This window comes from Tursiops truncatus, chromosome 20 (assembly GCF_011762595.2).
Source record: "Tursiops truncatus isolate mTurTru1 chromosome 20, mTurTru1.mat.Y, whole genome shotgun sequence".
Taxonomy (NCBI): Eukaryota; Metazoa; Chordata; class Mammalia; order Artiodactyla; family Delphinidae; genus Tursiops; species Tursiops truncatus.
In genome coordinates, this window is record NC_047053.1 from 28,232,443 (window position 1) to 28,252,927 (window position 20,485).

The 20,485-nt window shown below is 48.9% G+C and overlaps 1 protein-coding gene across 2 annotated transcripts; it reads left to right on the plus strand.

The window, feature by feature from the left end:
- The first annotated feature begins 541 nt into the window (after nucleotides 1–541).
- On the plus strand, nucleotides 542–20,242 carry LPO (lactoperoxidase). Of its 2 annotated transcripts, XM_033847130.2 has the most exons (12): nucleotides 542–617; nucleotides 1,852–1,939; nucleotides 6,430–6,590; nucleotides 7,903–8,020; nucleotides 8,463–8,592; nucleotides 9,343–9,549; nucleotides 10,774–11,098; nucleotides 12,950–13,110; nucleotides 17,391–17,643; nucleotides 18,492–18,665; nucleotides 19,437–19,674; nucleotides 19,861–20,242. In XM_033847130.2, the coding sequence occupies exons 1-12, from the start codon at nucleotides 542–544 to the stop codon at nucleotides 20,066–20,068; spliced, it is 2,139 nt and encodes a 712-aa protein (XP_033703021.1). In that variant the 3' UTR covers nucleotides 20,069–20,242. The 2 variants fall into 2 exon arrangements, with proteins under 2 accessions (XP_033703021.1, XP_004324473.2); XM_004324425.4 differs by lacking the exons at nucleotides 1,852–1,939; nucleotides 6,430–6,590.
- The last annotated feature ends 243 nt before the right edge of the window (nucleotides 20,243–20,485 follow it).

The following is a 20,485-nucleotide window of genomic DNA, read 5'->3' on the forward strand; positions in this document are numbered from 1 at the left end:
GCACGCTCCCCTGGTGCTGGGCCAGAGGAGGATGGCTTTCAGGGAGCAATACATCCTGAGGGGAAAAAAGGAAGAGAAACTCCAAAGTTGTGTTTTGGGTTTGGTAAGAGCATTTGTCACCAGTGACAAGACAGGTACAGGAAGTTGGGTCACGGGGTGTCAAGGCAGAATCAGACATCCTGGATCACTTGGTCCAACCCTCTCACTCAATCAGGCCGGGGGCCCAGAGATGTCAAGTAACCTGCTCAATGTCACAGAGCTAGTTGGAGCAAACGCATAACTACAACTCAGGACCTTCTGACCACAAAGCCTGTGTTCTTTCCCTTCCACCACTGCCTCTTTCCATCTCCCAGGACCTACCATGGGCCTGCACGTACGGTAGATGGCTAGTTAGTTACTGTGGTTCCCCCTCCTCTGTTCTAATGTTAGGGTGTCTCATGTTCTCTGGGCTTTCTCTGCTTTACCACCCCCTTTCTGTGATTCAGTCCTACCCACGGGGACTCTACAAGGCTCACATCCTGATCCTGGTCTCATTTCAGCGATGAGGGTCCTCTTCCATCTCCCAGTCCTTTTGGCTTCCCTGAGCTTGTTCCAGGTTGCAGAATCTGACACAAATGGTAAGTACCACCTTGTACTGTGTTTCCTGGGGCTGCCGTAACAAAGGACCACAAACTGGGCAGCTTAAGACAACAGGAATTTATTCTCCTACAGTCCAGGAGGCTGGAATTCCTAAATCAAGGTGTTGGCTGGGTCATGCTCCTCTGAAGGCTCTAGGGGAGAATCATTCCTTGCCCCTTGCAGCCTCCGGTAGCTCCCAGAAATCCTTGGCTTTTACATGCGTCACTCCAACCTGCCTCCATCTTCACATGGCCTTCTTCTCTGTGGTGTCCTCTGTGTGTCCTCTCCTCTTGTTATAAGACCACGAGTCATTGGATTTAGAGCCCACTCTAATCCTGTACCTGTATGACTTCTTCCTAATTAGCTACATCTGCAAAGACCCTATTTCCAAATAAGGTCACATTCTCAGGTGGTAGTTGGACAAGGTTTTTGGAGGGACACTATTTAAGCCACTACACTCCCCTTGTTCAAAGACTGCATCCTCATCCCCCCACCATTCCAGACCCCAATTCGAGTAAAAGAGGGAACCCCACCTCTACTCTACACCATCCCCTTCCCTACCTCAGGGTCCTTGTGATCAGCGAAGCCTTTTGAGGGACTTGTTTTCAGATCCACTTCACCAAGAACCAAAAAAAATCCCCACAGCCCAGAGCCCAGAGCCAACCTGAGTGGTCACACGCCTTCTTAATCCCATCACTGGGTCCAGTCAGGCCTCTGTATCCACAGGTTCTGCATCAGCGGATTCAACAAGCAGTGGATTGAAAATACTTTTTTTTAAAAGATTCCAGAAAGCTCCCCGGCTCCCAAAAAAAAAAAAAAAAACCCACTCTGGTAACTATTTATATGACATTTACATTGCATTAAGTATTATAAGTAATCTGGAGGCGATTCAAAGTATACAGAAAGATGCGCATAGGTTATATATAAATACTATGCCCTTTTACATAAGGGCCTTGAGCATCCTGGGGGGTCCTGGAACCAATCCCCTGTGGATACTGAGGGACGAATGTATTCTACTGGACTCCTAAAGAGTGATATTGACACCTTACTGAGGATCAGAGAGTATTCTTCCCATTCTGGGCTTTTCCTCCTGTCGAATGTTTCCTAATCTTGATCTTCTGCCTGCTCAGGTTTGAGTGGTGGGGATAATGGTGGAGAAAGAGGGAGACAGAGCAAAGGGCTTCTCCAAAGAGTGGTGTCTGATACCCTGCTCCTTGCTTCTCCCCCTCCAAGAGCAGGCCACCCGCACCCTCACCATCTCTGATGCTGTGAGTCAGGTCAAGATCCAGGTCAACAAGGCCTTCCTGGACTCCCGGACCAGGTAGGTGAGACACACATACCACATGCTTCTCTTCCTAGGCTGCCGAGTGCATCTAGGCCAGTCCTGACAAGCCAATGAGCCAGAGCAATTTTATAACCTGCCCTTCCACTCCCAGCCCCTGCCCACCTGCGAGTATGGGGCAAGTATGAGTAAAAGCCAACAGTTCCTAAAGTCCTCAGCCTCTAAGTTACCTTGAAGGGGATGTCTCATCTGATCCTATAAGCACTTTCTTCCACGTGGCTAAGTGATTCCTTAGGTCATGCATTGCAGACTCTCAGAAAGCCTGTCCCTAGAAGTTCTCCGTTCATTCAACATGTCTTAGGTCAGGTCCCTTTGAGGCAGAACCTGAGACCTGGATTCACATGCGGGTGGCTTACTGGGGAGCGCTCTCACGAAAGCTGTAGCGGAGTGAGGGGGTGAGGCCAGGTAGGTAAAAAGAAGGGGTTAAGCAGGGATGTGGTTTAAGGTCTAGCCCCAGCTGACCCCACAGGGAGATCCGGAGTGTAGGCTGCACCTCAGAGTCTATCCTACCCCAAGCGAGAGAGCAGACCTTTCACCTGCCAAAAGGGTCCTTGATGTCAGCCAGACGTGCTGCAAGCTTGGCACTGGGGGGGGTGGGGGGGCGCAGTGTAGCACACTGTGTGACTCCCAGGCACCTCCAGCCAGGAAGCCACCCTGACTCAGAAGCAATTGCCAGGACAGTTACGGGAGTGAGCCGTCAGAGGCTAGGGTAGGGGCACGCCAAAGCTATAAATGGGCCCAAATGAACTTGAGAAACGTGCAGGACACCAGCAGAGTCAGCCACCTCCCGACCATGTGTAGGGCCTGGGTTTCCTGAAATAAGCAATGCAGACTGGGTCCCTGCCCTCAGGAAGCCCATGCTGGAGCTAGAGAGGCAGAAAAACAAGAGTAACCACTTTACTGAGCAGAAAACAACCTTACTCGTTCCTCTTGCTGCCCCTTTACTGGGCTTGGGGTTTCATTCCTCCCTGGCCCTTGCATAAACTCTCAAGAGGTCCCATAACTTTTTTGCTGACTTTTAGATGACAAGATGTGGTCTGATCACTTCTAGTCCTTTCAGGAACTCAAATGTCAGCAGAAGAAGACAAAGCCCAGAGCCTCTCACTTTCCTCCCCTCGGAGCTGCTTTAGGCTTTCATAGTGAGAGGAGGGCGCATGGTCCGCCCGTCCCTCTTTCCCGAGCTTCTCCTCATCCCCCAGCCCAGGACTGTCCCTCTTAGGGGTCAAGCTGGGGGAGGTAGGAGAGATACAGGATGGCAAAGTCTAAGTCGCCTGGACAGCTTAGTGCCTGGGTGTTAGGGGTTGGGTCAGAAGCTCCTTCCCTCCTTGGGCGCTTTTCGGCTCTCAGAGATTCTGCTGCCAGCTCTCTGACCCAGAGAAGTTTCTGAGCAGAAGTTTCTGACCCAGAGAAGTTTCTGAGCTCCACCCCTCAGCCCTGGAGCTTGCGGCTCCCTCCGTCACCCCTCCTCGCACCATCTTGGGCCAGGTCCCCTTTAAAGATGCCGCAGAAGACTAAAAGTTTTGCTCTGCTGCTGGAGGATGTGCCGATTTGGGGCCGAGGGCTGCCCTGTCTGGCTTACTCTGCTGTTAGGTGCACAGCACGAGCCACGTCTGCTTTTCTTGTTCTCTTTGGGCTCTTGGGGCAGAAGTCAACCACCAGCCATAGCTCCAGGACACACAGCAGGGCCCTCCTCTCAAGGCCCTTGTCACTAGATTGAGTGCCAAGAAGAAGCCCCACAGTGGCAGGAGGGAACTGCCTGGTATTTCAGCAACTACCTCCAGACGAACATTCTCTCTCCCTCCTTAATGTCAATCCTTTTATAGCCCAAGGTCGGGGTAGAATAACAGCCTCACGATTGGTTTTCGTCACCTGTCACCTCCTCTGCAAGTCGTGCTGCCCGGGACGACCCAGCCCTGCCTTGGAATTCATCCCCACCAATTGGTTCTTGGATTTAGGGGTCTCATGGAGACACAAAGAACCACATTTAAACATCTTGTTCACAAGCACACACACAATCCAGCAACTCACAGTCTGTGACACGGAAAATGAAGGAAATAAACAGGGCAGCGCCTGCTACTCTAGGCGCAGGGAGCAGGGAAGCCTGACGGAGGATGAGAAGGAGCCAGCCATGTAGAAAGCCAGGGTCTGGGAGCAGCAAAGGCAAAGGTCCTGAGGCAGGAAAGAGCTTAGGGTGCTCAGGAAACAGAAAGAGGGCCCACACCGGTGGTAGCAGTAGGAAAAGAGGACACACGGGTGGAGCCTGAGGGCCAGATAGTCAGAGGCACAGCAGTGGCTGACAGCGGCTGGGGGAGAAGGGGAGGGATTGGGCTGGCTGTTCATGGGTGTGGGGTCTCCTTGGAGGGTGATGAAAATGTTTGGGAACTAGATAGAGGCAAAGATCCCACAATGTCACGAGCACGTACACAGTAAGCCTGTGGATTCATGTACGTCACAGGGAGAGCCAAGAGAGTGCTTCAGGCAGAGTGGCCTGGTCCGCTTTTCATTCGAAAAAGCGCCTTCCTGCAGCCGGATGGAGAACAGATGGGAGAAGGACAGGAGAGGAGGCGTGAGTCCCATTAGGAGTCTGCTGTGGCCATCCAGATGGGAGAGGCTGGGGGCTAGGACAAGGGGGTAGGCCTGGAGATGGAAACAGAGTTCCTCCAAGGCCCTGCTTGAGCCCGTGGAGCCCGGCCCTGAGGCAGAGCAGGAGGTAAGTCCCTGGCGTGTCAAGGTCAGGCAGGAGACCGCGCAGAACGCTAGCCAGGGGAGAAAGGCAGGAACAGGCAGGGCCTTGCATGGGACCTTTGGGTGGAGCCCTGGGAGGCCCAGCAACACACCTTCTCTCTTGGGTTGGGGGGGGCCCTTTGGGACCCATGATGATGGTGATGGCGCTGATGCTAACACTGTGAGCGTTTACTCTGTGCCAGAGACAGCTCTCAGCTCTTCACACGCCTTCCTCCCCCAAATCCCAGAAAGTGCTAAATCCAACTATGTGAAGTAGCTGCTTTTGAAGGTCAAAATGATCAAATAACAGGATTACTACCATTATCCTCATTTTATGGGTAAGGAAATTGGGTACAGAGATGTTGAGTAACTTGCTCGAAGGCACACAGCTACTAAGTGGCCGCAGGAGGCAAACCCAGCCAGCGTGTTCCAAAGGCCCTGATGTAAGTAACACAGTGAGTCCTAGCTCCCTCAGAGGTCATGCGTGTAAACCAATCCTGGGGGAACCAGGGTTCAAACTCTAGGTCAGTGCTGTCCAATACAGGAGCCACTGACTACATGTGGCTACGGAGCCCTTGAAACGTGGCTAGTGACACTGAGGAACTGAGTTTTTAATTGTATTTAATTTTAATGCATTTCCATTTAAACAGCCACATGTGGCTAGCGGTTACCATATCGGACATGCCATGCAGCAGTCTGGGCCACTGGGCCATGACGTCTCTTGTAACAGCAACAAAAGGCAGTCTGGCTTATCTTCTTGGGTCCTTTCTTACCGAGGTTGGGGGGAGGTTGGAAGGGGTCAGACCTGGTGATTACAGCTCGGTCATCGCCCATTGTCGCCCTTCAGGCTGAGCACGAGGCCCCCTCATGCTTGCAGTAGAATCGATAACCTGATCCACAGGGACAGGCCAGGAGTTACAGCCTGTGACGCATATCCCCAAAGGAGGGTTGCCTTTGTGAGAATTTGAGCCACTTCCAAAATTTCAGTCTTAGAGCCATAAAGATCATCTCATAGGACCCTTCATCTCACACACAAGAAACTGAGGCACAGGAAGGGGGAGAGGGTTCTCATGCAGGGACTTTTCTGACACCACCTTGTCCTTGGTCACCAACTTCTTAGTAGTAGAAAGGTTTGGGGCTTCTCTTTTTATAGATAGGTAATTAAGACAAAGCCCGAACATCTGGCCCAAGAAATGGTCAACAAGAGGCTAGATGCTACAGCCACAACTAAACAAACTCCACACTGACTCTAGGGCCAGATCGGAGGGAGGATGCTTTCATGGGCAGAACTGGGGCCCATGGGCATGTTATTTCCAGAATTCTCGGTGCACGAGGCCAGCTCCACGGTCAGGGGTTCCTCGGTCTGAATCGGTACATCCTGGGACTTAGGTGTTTTCAGGTTCCCCAACTGATTCGGAAGCAGCCAGCACAGCTGCAACCCTCTGACTCTAATTCAGGAAGTGCTCATGTCCATCTGTCTGCCTTCCTTGAGAACCAGACTTAACGAAGCTTAAAGACACACTGTAGCTTCCTCCTCCCAGAGGAGATTTCCCAGAGATTTCCCAGAGGCATCAGAGGAGAGCTAAGAAAAGATCCTGAGAGCACAGGAGTGGGGGTCTCCTGCATGCTGCCCACACCCCCGCGGCTCTGCTATACACACACAGCACCTCACACCCCTCACACCTCACACTACAGGGTCGGAGCCGAGGGCCCGGTCATGACTCCCCCGTTGCTCTCCATTGTAGGCTGAAGACGGCCATGAGCTCTGAGGCACCCACCACCCGACAGCTCTCCAAATACCTCAAGCACGCCAAGGGCTGGACCCGCATGGCCATCCGCCATGGGCAGGTGTGGGAGGAGTCCTTAAAGAGACTGAGGCAGAAAGTGACCCTGACCAACATCACAGGTACAGAAAACCCACAAGCCCTCTGATGGCAGGAAGGGGTCATCTCTCCGCAGGAGAGAACACAAGCCACCAAAAGCCACAGTTCCTACTGGGAGCCATGTCCTCTCTCTCCATCAGAATCATGGACTGCAGAGCAAGGAGGGGCTGGGCGGACAGCCAGGCCAATGCTCCTTTTGCAGAGAAAGGAACTTGGGCCCAGCAAGGTCACACTGCCAACTCCAAATGAGGGGACATTTGTGCCTTTTGTTATAACACCATCTGTAAGGCCTCTGTCCAGAGGAAGGACTAAAGTTAATAAACACAGGCTCCCTGTCCCAAGCCACAGTGTCACCACTTCCGCCTGTGGACGGGACATTTCAGCCACCTGTGTCAGGGGGGATTTACTGGGATTACGTCACAGGTGATGAGCTGTCTCTTCTGTTCTCGGTACCGTGGAGCTGAAACAATGAGTCGATGGATTGATCGTGACCTCCTCCACCCCTCCACCCCACCCCCTACCAAATGTCACTGTTCACGGTGGGTCACGGAGGAAGGGGATTGGTCTTGACAGGAGGAAGAGGCTGCAGGTTCTCCCTGGGAAAACATCAAGCGGGGGAAGATAGCTAGCCTAGGACTTGGGCAAATTCCAAAGTTCCAAAAGGAGGAAACCAGGACAAGGTAGGGAGAAGTAGGGAGCACTTTGGACTCTGAGACTCAAAAGGTGCTGGGGCTTGAACCTCAGCCCCTGCCAACTTCCGCAGGTGAGCCCCCGAAGAAGGCCCCCAGAGCCGGATTCCCTTCAGGCTGCATTAGGACCCATTCTGTGCCCACGTGGAGGTCTCTGATGCCTGAAGCTCCCCGCTCTGTTACTCCCCCCGAGATCACAGCGCCCCTTACGTAAAGATGCCCCGTCCCTTCCCAACATCTTTCCTATCTAGATTCCTGCGTGCTTGGGACCTTAGACGTCAGTGGAGCTTTAGAAGAAAAGCAATCTTCTCAAACTAACTCATACTAACATGTACCTAACCTCTCAGGGGTATTGTTCTAAAAGAAAGATCTGTTGATTCAAAGGGTCTGATAGACAAAGAACTACTAACAATTCTGGAGACTGTTACTATCTGTGTGGCCTTGGGCAAGTCTCGTTCTCTCGTAAAATGAAAATTTAAATTCTTACCTTAATGAGTTGTCAGGATTCAATGAGAAACCCCCTGAGAAATGCTTACTTAGAACGTAAAATGTATTCCCCAAAAAATCAAGTTCAAAAAATGAACCTCCCCTCAGGGCCTCGGAATGGAGAAAGAACTCAGCCCTTTTGGCATCCCTTCTCTTTCAGACCTTAGCCTGGACTTCACTGCACTCTCTCAGGAGGTGGGCTGTGGTGTCCCAGTTCCTTTGGTGAAATGTGATGAGAACAGCCCTTACCGCACCATCACGGGAGACTGTAATAACAGGTGAGTGGCCAGTAGGTGGGTTTAGGAGGCAGGTTCTCCCAATCACCACAGCCAACCCATCTGTCCAGCCCACCTGCCCTGCTCAGCCCAGCCAGGGGCTTTGTCCCTTGGGCATTACAGGCTTAACTCCCACCGCCTTACCCTCCTGGACTAGCGTCCCACTGGAATCTGTTCTGTTGGAACCCCGCTAACTTCCCCACCTTCTAAAGAGACCACTGTATCCCACTGGAAGGAGCACCTTTCCCCAGCGCAGAGGAGCCCCGCGCCTTCGGAGGTGGCAGTAGTTCCAACACCCCACATTTGAGGGGCCCCTCCTCCGCGCCCCCTTTCCCTTGGGCAGAAGCTCCGGGTCCTTCCCCAGGGGATCCCCGTGGGGTTTGCGGAGAAGCGGACCCCGGAGCGAACCCGCCGCCTAGGCTGAGGGCCGGTCTTGCTGTTTCAGGAGGAACCCCGCGCTGGGCGCGTCCAACAGGGCGCTGGCGCGCTGGCTGCCGGCGGAGTACGAGGACGGGCTCTCCCTGCCCTTCGGCTGGACGCCGAGGAAGAAGCGGAACGGCTTCCCTGTCCCGTTGGTGAGGGCGGACACGGGGTGGGGGCGAGCCCCGAGCAGGCGGGTGAATGATGGGAGTCAGAGGGGAAAGGATGCCCTCCCACAAACACACAAGGAAAGGAAGAAGAAATAGGTGGGAGGACAGACGCGCGGTAGAACCGCATCCGGAGAGAGAGATGGAGATTTGGACTTCCTCCCTGGTGGTGTTCCGGAAAATGCCACTAGAGAGCAGCAGAGTCCGGGTCCCGGAGCCCAGCCACGTGACGGTCACGTCCCAGCTGCCGTCAGGCCAAGTATCCTGGGGTCTCCCAGGCAGATGGCTTCCCTGCCCCATCCTGTTCGCGCTTGCCCTGCCCCAGCCCCTGGAGTGCATCAGCTGGTGCTTGCCGGGACGTCCTATCTGTTGGCCTCATCTGAGTTGGCGGGCCCTCCCCAGAGCCCCTCTTCTATTCCCAGACACCTGGCACCTCCGTGGCACTTACTTCAGGGACAGCCTGTCTTTGTGTTCCCTCTCTGAGTGGGAGGAGCACTGGCCTTGAAGCCAGCACGTCATACAGACCTGGCCCTTTGTAGCGGCAGGACCTTGGTGAGTTGACCTCACCTGTCTAGTCCTCAGTCTCCTCATCTACAAAATGGGGGTAATGCCACGTACCTCACAAGCTTGTCATGGGGATGAAGTGCACCCGTTACATCACAGGTACTCTATAAACTGCAGTTGAATCTGAATCCTCAAAGCACCTTTTCCTCCCCGTCCTTCTCTCTCCACCTGTAGGCCCGTGAGGTATCCAACAAGATTGTAGGCTACCTAAATGAAGAGGGTGTTCTGGACCCAAACAGGTCCCTGCTCTTGATGCAGTGGGGTCAAATTGTGGACCACGACCTGGATTTTGCCCCCGACACGGAACTGGAGAGCAGCGAGTACTCCAAAGTACAGTGTGATGAGCACTGTATCCAGGGAGACAACTGTTTCCCCATCATGGTAGGCCCTGCAGCTGCGGGTCCCTGGCAAGCCCCTTGCCTCCCTGATGTGGCAGACGTTCCCAGCCTGTCAGCCAGGACCTCCTGGAGATCTTGAATGTTGATTTGACAGCTTCCCAAGCCTCACACGTCTATTCATTCACTCACCCATTTATTTAGCAAATAGACATTACTCAGCTACTCTGTGCCAGGCAGTACGCTAAACACTTAGAATTCAAAGGTGAACGAGACACTGTCCCTTCCGTCAAGGACAAAGGACCTGTGTGGGAAATGGACAAGAAATCACTAATGGCAAAATTGGGAAGCTCTGGGGAGTGTTGTCTTCATCCCTGGCCCAGCAGCACTGATGTCACCTGGGGTCTTATTAGACATGCAAAATCTCAAACCTCATCCCAGACATTGGGAAGCAGAATCCACATTTTATGGAATCCCCAGGAGATTCATTTTATAGACAGTGAAATTTGTGGAATGCTACCATAAGTCATCTCAGAGTCGGGAAGGCTACTCCCAGAATGGATGAGTCAGAATGAGTGGCAGGCATTTGTGGGAATTTCCAGCAGGAAGGGAAAGGAACTTGCAGTGGTGCACCTTTCTTCTTATTCATGATTTTACAGTTAGAGAATGATTTCTTCACTCAAACAAATCGGGGCTCTGTGTTGTGGTGTAAAGAACATAAGCTGTGAAGTCAGGTCAGCCTAGATCTGAATCCCACATCTTTCCCTTTCAGTTTGTAAGATCTCGGGCAAATGACTTAACCTTTCTGAGCCTCCGTTTTCTCACGTGTAAAGTGGGACAGAATTGTCTACCTCACAGGGTTTTATGAGGACCAAAGTGAGATAAAGTATGCATAATGCCAAGCACACGGTAGGTCCAGAATAAATAAATGGTAGCTGTTGTTAATTATTAACAAACCCTTTTCTGCCTCATGTCCTGCTTCCTTGTGCCGGGATCTCAGGACTCTCTCTCAACCAAAAATTTGGAGGTTTTGCTATGAAAGATTGAATGATTCCCCCTCAGCCCTTTTAGTCAGCAGAGGTAGTGACCTTCAGGGAGTTGGGGGCCCAGGATTTATAGCATCAGCAGGAGGCATCTGGAGCCATTGTCTGGTGCCAGGGTCCCAGGAGGGCACCACCAGCATCTTTGCCAGCTGCATCCAGACCTACCCTGGGGAGAGGTTGCCAGCTGTACCACCTCTGCCCAGTCACCCACCCCGATCTCTCTGCAGTTCCCGTGCAACGACCCCAAGGTGAAGACTCAAGGGAAATGCATGCCTTTCTTCCGGGCCGGGTTTGTCTGCCCCACTCCACCTTACCAGTCATTGGCCCGAGAGCAGATCAATGCTCTGACCTCCTTCCTGGACGCCAGTTTAGTGTACAGCCCTGAGCCGAGCCTGGCCAGCCGCCTCCGGGATCTCAGCAGCCCACTGGGCCTCATGGCCATCAACCAGGAGGCCCAGGACCACGGGCTGGCCTACCCGCCCTTTGACAACAAGAAGCCGAGCCCCTGTGAGTTCATCAACGCCACTGCCCGCGTGCCCTGCTTCCTGGCAGGTGAGTCTAGGCTGGCAACAGAGGGGCCAAAGGACAAGGGGATTATCCTGGGGCCTGAGAGCAGAGGAAGGCCAGAAGAGCTTCTCGAGGCCACTGGGCGGCTTCCAGGGAGGCTTTACCATTGCTTCTTCTCATTGTCTCCTGGAAAAACACACACCAAGACACCATTGCCGTGGGCAGTGGTCCAGGACTGGCAGAAGGGCGCAGATGAAGACAGAATCTAAGAACATGTGTTCACTGTATAAAAAAAAAAAAAAATTAAGGGAGTCCAGTAAAGCACAAAGAAAATAAGAAAATGCACAAAATCCCACCACTCACAGACAATCGTTAGCATTTTAGTGCCTATGTTTCCAGTTTTTTTCTGTCATACATCTAGTTCTACCTTGTTTTACACAATTGGGGTCATACTAGAAGTAATTCTCTGTCTTCTCATTGTCTGATGTCTTCTCTTAATGTATCACATCTTTAAATATTCTTCTACGTCATGATCTTTAATGGCTGCCTGGTATTCCATGACATATATGTATCATACGGTATTTTATCAGCCTTACTTGGAGACATTGGTGTCATTTCTAGTTTTTCTGTGATTTTTGTTTGTGCGTTTTTGTTAAGGTCCTGAGCATCCTTGTTGATGAATTATTGTGCTCATTTTTTTTTTTTTTTTTTTTTTTGCTGTACGCAGGCCTCTCACTGCTGTGGCCTCTCCCGTTGCGGAGCACAGGCTCCGGACGCGCAGGCTCAGCGGCCATGGCTCACGGGCCCAGCCGCTCCACATGTGGGATCCTCCCAGACCGGGGCACGAACCCATGTCCCCTGCATCGGCAGGTGGACTCTCAACCACTGCGCCACCAGGGAAGCCCTTGTGCTCATTTTTAATAAGTTACTAAGATAACTTCCTAGAGGAGGACGTTCTAGATTAAGAGGAATGTGTATTTTTAAGGCTTTCTATAAACCTCTATAAACACAAAGTCCCCACTCCATGTATCCTGTACGCAGACAAAGCCTTCCGGTTCTCTTCATTCCGGGGGCTTATGCCCTCCTGGTGTTCTCTGCCTGTGGCTTCTGGAGGCCTTCTCTCTTCCAAAAACCCACTCTCCCAGGACAAACCCCCAGCCCACCCAGACATGGCAGAAGACCCAGATCTCTTGGTAGAGCTCTTGGATTCTGTGTCCATACACAACTCGCATCAGTCCAGACACAAAACTAAGCCCTTCCTGTTTTCCATTAAAATATCTAGTAAGACCAAGCATTCATGAATTTAATAGACTTTCCTGAAGATTAGAGGACACAAGGAGAAGTCCCCTTATGAAACAGCTGGTCTGTTACCACCTATACGACCCTCTCTTCCCAATAGCCCCCATCTCTAGATTCTTCTCCCTTATTACACAGAGGAATTCAACCCTACCCAATCTCTTACCCTCAAACTTGCATTCCTAAAACCATCCAAATTGCTCCGCACAATAAAAAGCCCCTCGTTTATTTGTAGGTCCTGTCTTAGAAGGCAGTTGGGATTTAATTAGCAAAATTTTACTTTTTAATGTCACCTGTATGTAGTCTTTCTTTACCACAGTCTTGTGGGTTCGACCTTATTATCCCCATTTTCACAGACATGAAGACTGAGGCTTAGAAATGTTAAGTAACTTGTCCAAAGTCACAGAACTAAAGAGTGTGTGTGGAGAGCTGGGATTCAAATCTATGAATCGCAACCCCGATCTCTTTCCACCTTAAACTAACTGGAAGGAGGGGCTTAGGAGAGCTTCCCTCTGGGACACCACATTTATTCTTTGTGCAGGTTACTGGGTTCTGGGGCTACTCAGGGGGGACCCACCCTTCTGCCTTCTGGGCTTTCAGGAGATCCCCGAGCCTCGGAGCAGATCCTGCTGGCCGTTTCCCACACCCTCCTTCTCCGAGAGCACAACCGGCTGGCCAGAGAACTAAAGAGACTCAACCCTCACTGGGATGGAGAGAAGCTCTACCAGGAAGCCCGGAAAATCCTAGGAGCCTTCATACAGGTAAGAGGCTCAGGAGAACTGCCTCACGTGCCAGCCTCGCTTCTGCTCCTGGCTCTGCCCTCTGCCCGTGGCCACGCGTCCAGTGACCTCCTCGGCTTTCCCCCTTCCTCTCCTCTGCTGCTTCTTTCCCACTGTCTCATTCTTTTAAACCCTCCCTTTTGTTTCTTCAGCTTCTCGGCCCCAAAATGAATCCCTGGATTCAGGGTGTTGGAGAGTCATTCATATGTCAGTCACTCAGTATGCCTGCCCAGGGGCCATCACTGGGACCACAGGCTCCATCACTTCTGGGACTGTTACATCACAGTTATTTTGATTGTTTTGATTGGATTATCTTCTAAAATCTTCCACACCGAAGCCACATGTCACAGGCATAGTCAATTGCTATTGTTGATTGACTGATTGACTAACTAGAAGAGACTTAGAAAAATTGATATGTTGATATTAACCATACACATATTTTTTAAACATTTTATTTAAAAATAATTGTAGATGCTCAGGAAGTTGTATCAAAAAGAAAAAAAAGCACATGCACCTAGTCTCCCCCAGTGCTAACAGTTTGCATAACTATGGTACAATATCAAAAGCCAGAAGTTAACATAGATACGAACCATAAAGTTTATTCAGATTTCACCAGTTATAAGTGCAGTCAATTCATGTGGGAGGTGTGTGTGTGTGTGTGTGTGTGTGTGTGTGTGTGTAGCTCCACGTAAGTGTATCACATATGTAGTTTCATGTAACCACCACCACAATAATGACACTTACCTCTACCATCACCACAGACTCCCTTGTGCTACCTTTTTATAGCCACATCCACCCTCCCCCTTCCCACATCCCTAACCCCCGGCAACCACTAATCTGTTCTCCATCTGTACAGTTATGTTATTTCATGAGTATTATATAAATGAAATCATGCAGTATGTATTCTTTTGAGACTGGCTTTTTAGTTTCAGCATAATTTCCTTGAGGTTCATCCAACTTGTTACATACATCAATTGTTCATTTCTTTTTGTTGTTGAGTAGTATTCCATGTTTTGTTTAACCGTTCACCTACTGAATGACATTTGCATAGCTTCCAATTTAGGGCTATCATGAATAAAACTGCTATGAACATTCGTGGATAAGTTTCTGCATGAAAATAGGTTTTTATTTCTCTGGGATATATGCCCGAGAGTGCAATTGCTGGGTTATACGCTAAGTCCATTTTTAGTTTTAAAAGGAACTGCCAAAGTATTTTTCAGAGTGGCTGTACTGTTTTTTACATTCCCACCAACAATGTATGAATGATCCAGTTTCTCTGCATTCTGATCATTATTTGGTGTCATCACTCATTTTTTTTTTTACCCTTTCTGATAGGTATGTAGTGATATTGCATTGTGGTTTTACTTTGCATTTATCTGATGGCTGATCATACTGAACTTCTTTTCATGTGCTTTTTTGCCATCTGGACATCCTCTTCAATCAAACATCTGTTCATATATTTTGCCCATTTTCAAAATGGATTTTGTCTTTTTGTTGAGTTTTGAGAGTTCTTTATATATTCTAGATATGACTCCTTTGTCAGATATGTGACTGTAAATATTTTCTCCCAGTCTGTACTTTGTCTTTTCATTTTCTTAATAGGGTCTTTTGCAGAGTAAGAGTTTTTAATTTTGATGAGGCCAAATTTATCAGTTTTTTCCTTTCATAGATTGTGTTTTGGTGTCAAGTTTCAATTCTTTCCCTAGTCTTAGGTCCCAGAGATTTTTCTCCTGGTTTTATTTTTCTAGACATTTTATAGTTTTATCTTTTACATTTAAGCCCATGATCCATTTGAGGTTAATTTTTGTATAAAGCATAAGGTTTAGGTCAGGGTTCATTTGGGGTGGGGGGTATGGTTGTCTAATTGCTCCAGCACCACTTACTGAAAGGCTGTCTTTCTCCTTTTGAACTGCTTTTGCTCCATTGTCAAAAATTATTTGGGCATTATGTGGCAGCCTGGATGGGAGAGAAGTCTGGGGAAGAATGGATACATGTATATGTATGGCTGAGTCGCTTTGCTGTGCATCTGAAACTATCACAACATTGTTAATCGGCTATACTCCAATATAAAATAAAAAGTGTAAAAAAAACTTATTTGGGCATATTTATGTCAATCTATTTCTAGGTTGTCCATTATATTCCACTAATCTATGTGTCTATTCCTACACCAGTACCACAGTGTTTAATAACTGTAGCTATACAATAAGACAACATTAAGAAGAATGACTCCTCACTTTATTCTTTTTCAAAATTGTTTTGGCTATTGTAGGGTCTTTACCTTTCCATATATATTTTAAAACATGCTGATCTATGTCTACAAAGAAATCTTGCTGAGATTTTGATAAGAATTGTATTAAAACTATAAATCAATTTAGGGACAATTGACATCTTCACAATGTTGAGTTTTCCACTATATAAACATAGTATGTCTCTCCAAGTATTTAGATTTTCTTTGATTTATTTCATCAGCATTTTATAATTTTAATCAGACAGATCCTATACATGCTTATTACATTTATACCTGAGTATTTCATTTTCTTTGGAGGAATTGTAAGTGGTATTACATCTCTTATTTCAATTTCCACTTATTCATGATCAGTGTATAAAAATATAATTGATTTTTATGTGTTGATTCTGTATCCTATGACCTTGTTGAATGCAATTAGTTCCAGGAGTTCTGTAGATTCCTTGGGATTTTCTACATAGATAGTCATGTCACCTACAAATAATGACAGTTATATTCCTTCTTTTCTAATTTGTATGTTTTTCATTTCCTTTTCTTGCCTTGTTACAGTGGCTACAACTTCCAGTACTATAGTGAATAAGAGTGATGAGAGCAGACATTCTTGTCTTCCCAATAGTAAAAGAAAAGCATTCAAGGTTACACCATTAAGTATAGTTAGTTGTGATTTTTTTTGGTAAATGCTCTATATGAAGTTGAGGACGTTCTGCTCTATTCCTAGCGTACTGAGAGTTTTTATCATGAATAGATGTGGAATTTTGTCAAATGGTTTTTCTGCATTGTTTTAGATAATCATATGACTTTTCTTCTTTAGTTTATTCTGCTTGCTTTAGGTTTACTTTGCTCTTCCTGCTAGTTTATTGAGGTAGTAGCTTAGATTATTGATTTGAGAGCTTTCTTCTTTTCTAACATAAGTATTACAAGTGATATAAATTTCCCTCTTAGCACTGTTAGTTGTATCCCACAAATATTGATATGTTATATTTTCATTTTAATTCACTGTGTATGTTTTGTTGTTGTTGTTTCTTCGTTTCAGACTTTCTCTTTGACCTGTGGGTTATTGAGAAGTATATTGTTTTATTTCTAAGTGTTTAGAGATTTTTCTGCTGCCTTTCTGTTACTGATTTCTAATTTGATTCCATCATGGTCAGAGAATATACTCTTATGATCTCAATTCTTCCAAATTTGTTAAGGTTTATTTTATAACCCTGGTATGGTTATCTTGTTGAATGTTCCATAGGTCCTTAGAAAGTATTTGTATTCTGCTGTTGATGGGTGTAGCGTTACCCAGTACATCATTCTTCTTTCCTTTCTGGAGGTCACACATCTTACCCCTGTGCGTGTGTCTCTCTCATCTTATCAGGACACTAGTCTTTTTGGATTAGGGCTCCACCCTTATGACATCATTTAACCTTAATTACCTCTTTACAGGCCCTATCTTCAAATACAGTCAGATGAGAGGGTTAGAGCTTCAACATATGCATTTGCATCCATAATAAGGCTTCTTGGACTACAAGAAAAAGAAACCCATGCAAGCTAGTTCAGATGTTCAGTACAGGTTCACCCTATACATGTATCAACTGGAAGCTAGTAAGGGTTTCTCCTGGAACCCCCAGGCAGGGAGTGTAGTTGGGCCTCAACTAGGATGAGAGCCAGAGACTGAAAACCATCTGGAATTAGGGCAGCTACTCTCACTCTGTCTCTCCCTCCTCTCTGCTCCTCTCTTCACTTCTCCACTCGCCTTCTCTGCAGATGGGTTTTCTCTGCTTTTCTGCACATGATAGAAGATGACAACCCATATCACCCCATCTGTCCCCTCAGATAGAGCACCGCCAAAAATAGCTTGAATAGCTATTTCTATTCAAGCTATAATTTCTTGAAGAGCTGCATTTGAAATCTAAGTTCCTGAGAGAGAGAATCTGACTAACCAGCTTAGTCTGGTGCCACAGCTGGGCCCATCCACTGTGGCCAGAGGTAGGGCTTCTCACACTCTTTTCTCATGACTTGTTTCTCCTTCCAGATTATCACCTTTAGGGACTACCTACCTATTGTGCTAGGTGATGAGATGCAAAAGTGGATCCCTCCATACCAAGGCTATAACGAATCTGTGGATCCCCGAATTTCCAATGTCTTCACCTTCGCCTTCCGCTTTGGCCACTTAGAGGTCCCCTCCACTGTGTTCCGCCTGGATGAGAATTATCAGCCATGGGGTCTGGAAGCAGAGCTCCCCCTGCATACCCTCTTCTTCAACACCTGGAGGATAGTCAAAGATGGTATGTGCTTTCAGGGAAGCACTGTCACTAGGCTGTCTCACTCTGTAACCTGCTTCTAGGGAAACCTGGCTTGGAAGTCAGACTCCAGGCACTTCCTGTGTGACCCTAGGCAAGTGAATTCACCTCACAGAGCCTCAGTTTCTTCATTTGTAAAATGGGGACAGTAATAATACCTATCTCATAGGATATTAAAAAAATAGAAATATATGTATAAAGTGCCCTACAATGGTTCCTGACACACAGGATGTGGTTATTATTCTTTCTTTCTTCCGCTGGCCTTTAAGATGCCGAGTTTTCCCTGTTCCCTTTCCCTGCCTCAGGTTTCTCTGATCCCTGCAGAAATAATTCCTAGGTCTGGTTAAAAAAAAAAAAAAAATTGCTCTTTTCTGCTCTCCTCTACAGCTTTCCACCTACATTAAGTGCCAAAGGTTGAAGCCAGCTCCCCTTTATCCTGAGGTGGGCTGTGTTGAAACTGGCTTTACTTAAGGCCTGACAAGTCAGGGCATTTTCCAGAGATTTCTGACATCTCTTCCCAAGCTGCACAGTTCATTGGGGGAACATATGGAAGTGAAGGAGCCAGCTCTCTGAACTGGAACTTGAAAGAAACCCTAAGCTTATGCTCATGCCATCGCCCCAGGATGGCAGGTGGTCTGGACTGACCCCCAGCTCCCAGCATACCCTGCGGGCTGCACTGTGCTCTTCTCTCCTCCCCACTTCCAGCCTGAGAGGTGCAGTTGGCCCTTCTTTCACCTGAGAAAGAGAAAATGTCTGGTGGAGGGAGGAGCCAGCAGTGGAAGATGTCCCCAGCTGCCCCCATCCCCAACATGGCCTCTGGGTCTCCCTTGCAGGTGGAATTGACCCTCTGGTGCGGGGCCTGCTGGCCAAGAAGTCCAAATCGATGAATCAGAATAAAATGATGACGGGCGAGCTGCGCAACAAGCTTTTCCAGCCCACTCACGTGATCCACGGCTTTGACCTGGCTGCCATCAACATACAGCGTTGCCGGGACCATGGGATGCCTGGTGAGTGGGCCTAGGGTCCTGCCAGGCCTGGGGAACTTTTAGCTACTTTCTGGGGTTCCAAGGGACTCTTGTCTGTAGCCCTGAGGAGGTGATCACTTCTAAAACAGACGGCAGAGATGCCCTTTTTTTTTTTTTAACCGCGCCACGCAGCATGTGGGATCTTAGTTCCCTGACCAGGGATAGAACCCGTGCCCCCTGCAGTGGAAGCACAGAGTCTTAACCACTGGACCTCCATGGAAGTCCAGAGATGCCCGTTTTTAAAACTCACTTTGCTCATCTGTGAAATGGAATCTTCCATTCTCCTTAATGCAGAGACCAGAGAACACATCTGGTACTTTCTTTGAGCTCCTCAAATGAAAGAAATCAACAACTGACTTGTAAAACCAGTTTAAAAGTCCAGAAAATATTAAGAAAAGTGTAACAGAGGGAAAACAACGACTATCGGATCTTCCTAAATGTAGTACCTAAGAGCCAGACTGCCTGGGTTCAAATTCCAGCTATGCCCTTTCTACTCATGTGACCTCAGGCAAGTTGCTTGACATCTCTGTTCTTCAATTTACGTTTGTGTATGGTGCTTAGAATAGTTCCTGGACCCGTAGTAAGCACCATATAACCTTCTAGCCCCCTCGAAGCTTAAGTGCCACAGTATAAAACAATGGCTCACTGACTCCCCTATCCCAAGGGCTGCGAACACAGACTTTCTGGGGCTGATGGAGCTGGAGTGGGCACTTCTGCAAGGGGGATGAGACAGCTCCAGCCTCTCTGCCCTAGGGTACAACTCCTGGAGAGGCTTCTGTGGCCTCTCACAGCCCCAAACACTGAAGCAGCTGCACGCCGTGCTGAAGAACAAGTTGCTGGCTGAGAAGTTACTGGTTCTCTACGGGACCCCTGACAACATTGACATCTGGATAGGGGCCATCGCTGAGCCCCTGGTAGAGAGGGGCCAGGTGGGGCATCTCCTGGCCTGCCTCCTGGGAAGGCAGTTCCAGCAGATCCGTGATGGAGACAGGCAAGTGAGACCTCAGGGGGGAGGGCACGGAGGGCATCCCTTCTCGGAGGTGGGCCGTGGGCATTCTACAAGAGGACTGACGCCAGACCTTGGCATGTTCCGGTGACCCCCTTCCTTCCCCTCTGGCAGACGGGGGAGGGTCCAACAGCTGGGCTGTATGGAGAGACCCCGCTTCTGTCTCTGCAGGTTCTGGTGGGAGAACCCTGGGGTCTTCACTGAGGAGCAGCGGAACTCTCTACAGAAAATGTCCTTGTCACGCCTTGTCTGTGACAACACCCACGTCACCAAGGTCCCGCTGCACCCCTTCCAAGCCAACAGCTACCCCCAAGGCTTTGTGGATTGCTCAGCCATCGATAAGCTGGACCTCTCACCGTGGACCTCCGAGGAGAATTAGGGGCCTGGACTCCACGGCCTCACAAACTGTGCAGTAAAGCTCCCCTTGGTCCACGATGCCACCTCAAGCAAGCTCAGTGACCCGGTCCCTTAGAGCGCCATACCTAGTCCCAGCCCTTCCTCCCAGCCGGGTCTCTCTACGCTCCCTGGATGCACACCTCGCTCAAGCCCGAAGCCAGCCCCCTCGGGCTCTCCAGCTCTTCCTCTTGAATCCATCCTCTCTGCCTGTGGAAACCCACCTTTCTGTCAAGACTCCGAGATACTCTCTGAGATACCTTCCAGTCTAGCTTGCCAGACGTCAGCCATTCTCTCCCCTGAAGAAGTCAAGGCCTTTACACCCTTATCTCTCCTCCCCGTGATTATAAACTCCCCGTGATTATAAACTCCCCAAGATTGTAAACTCCTTGAGCCGGGGACT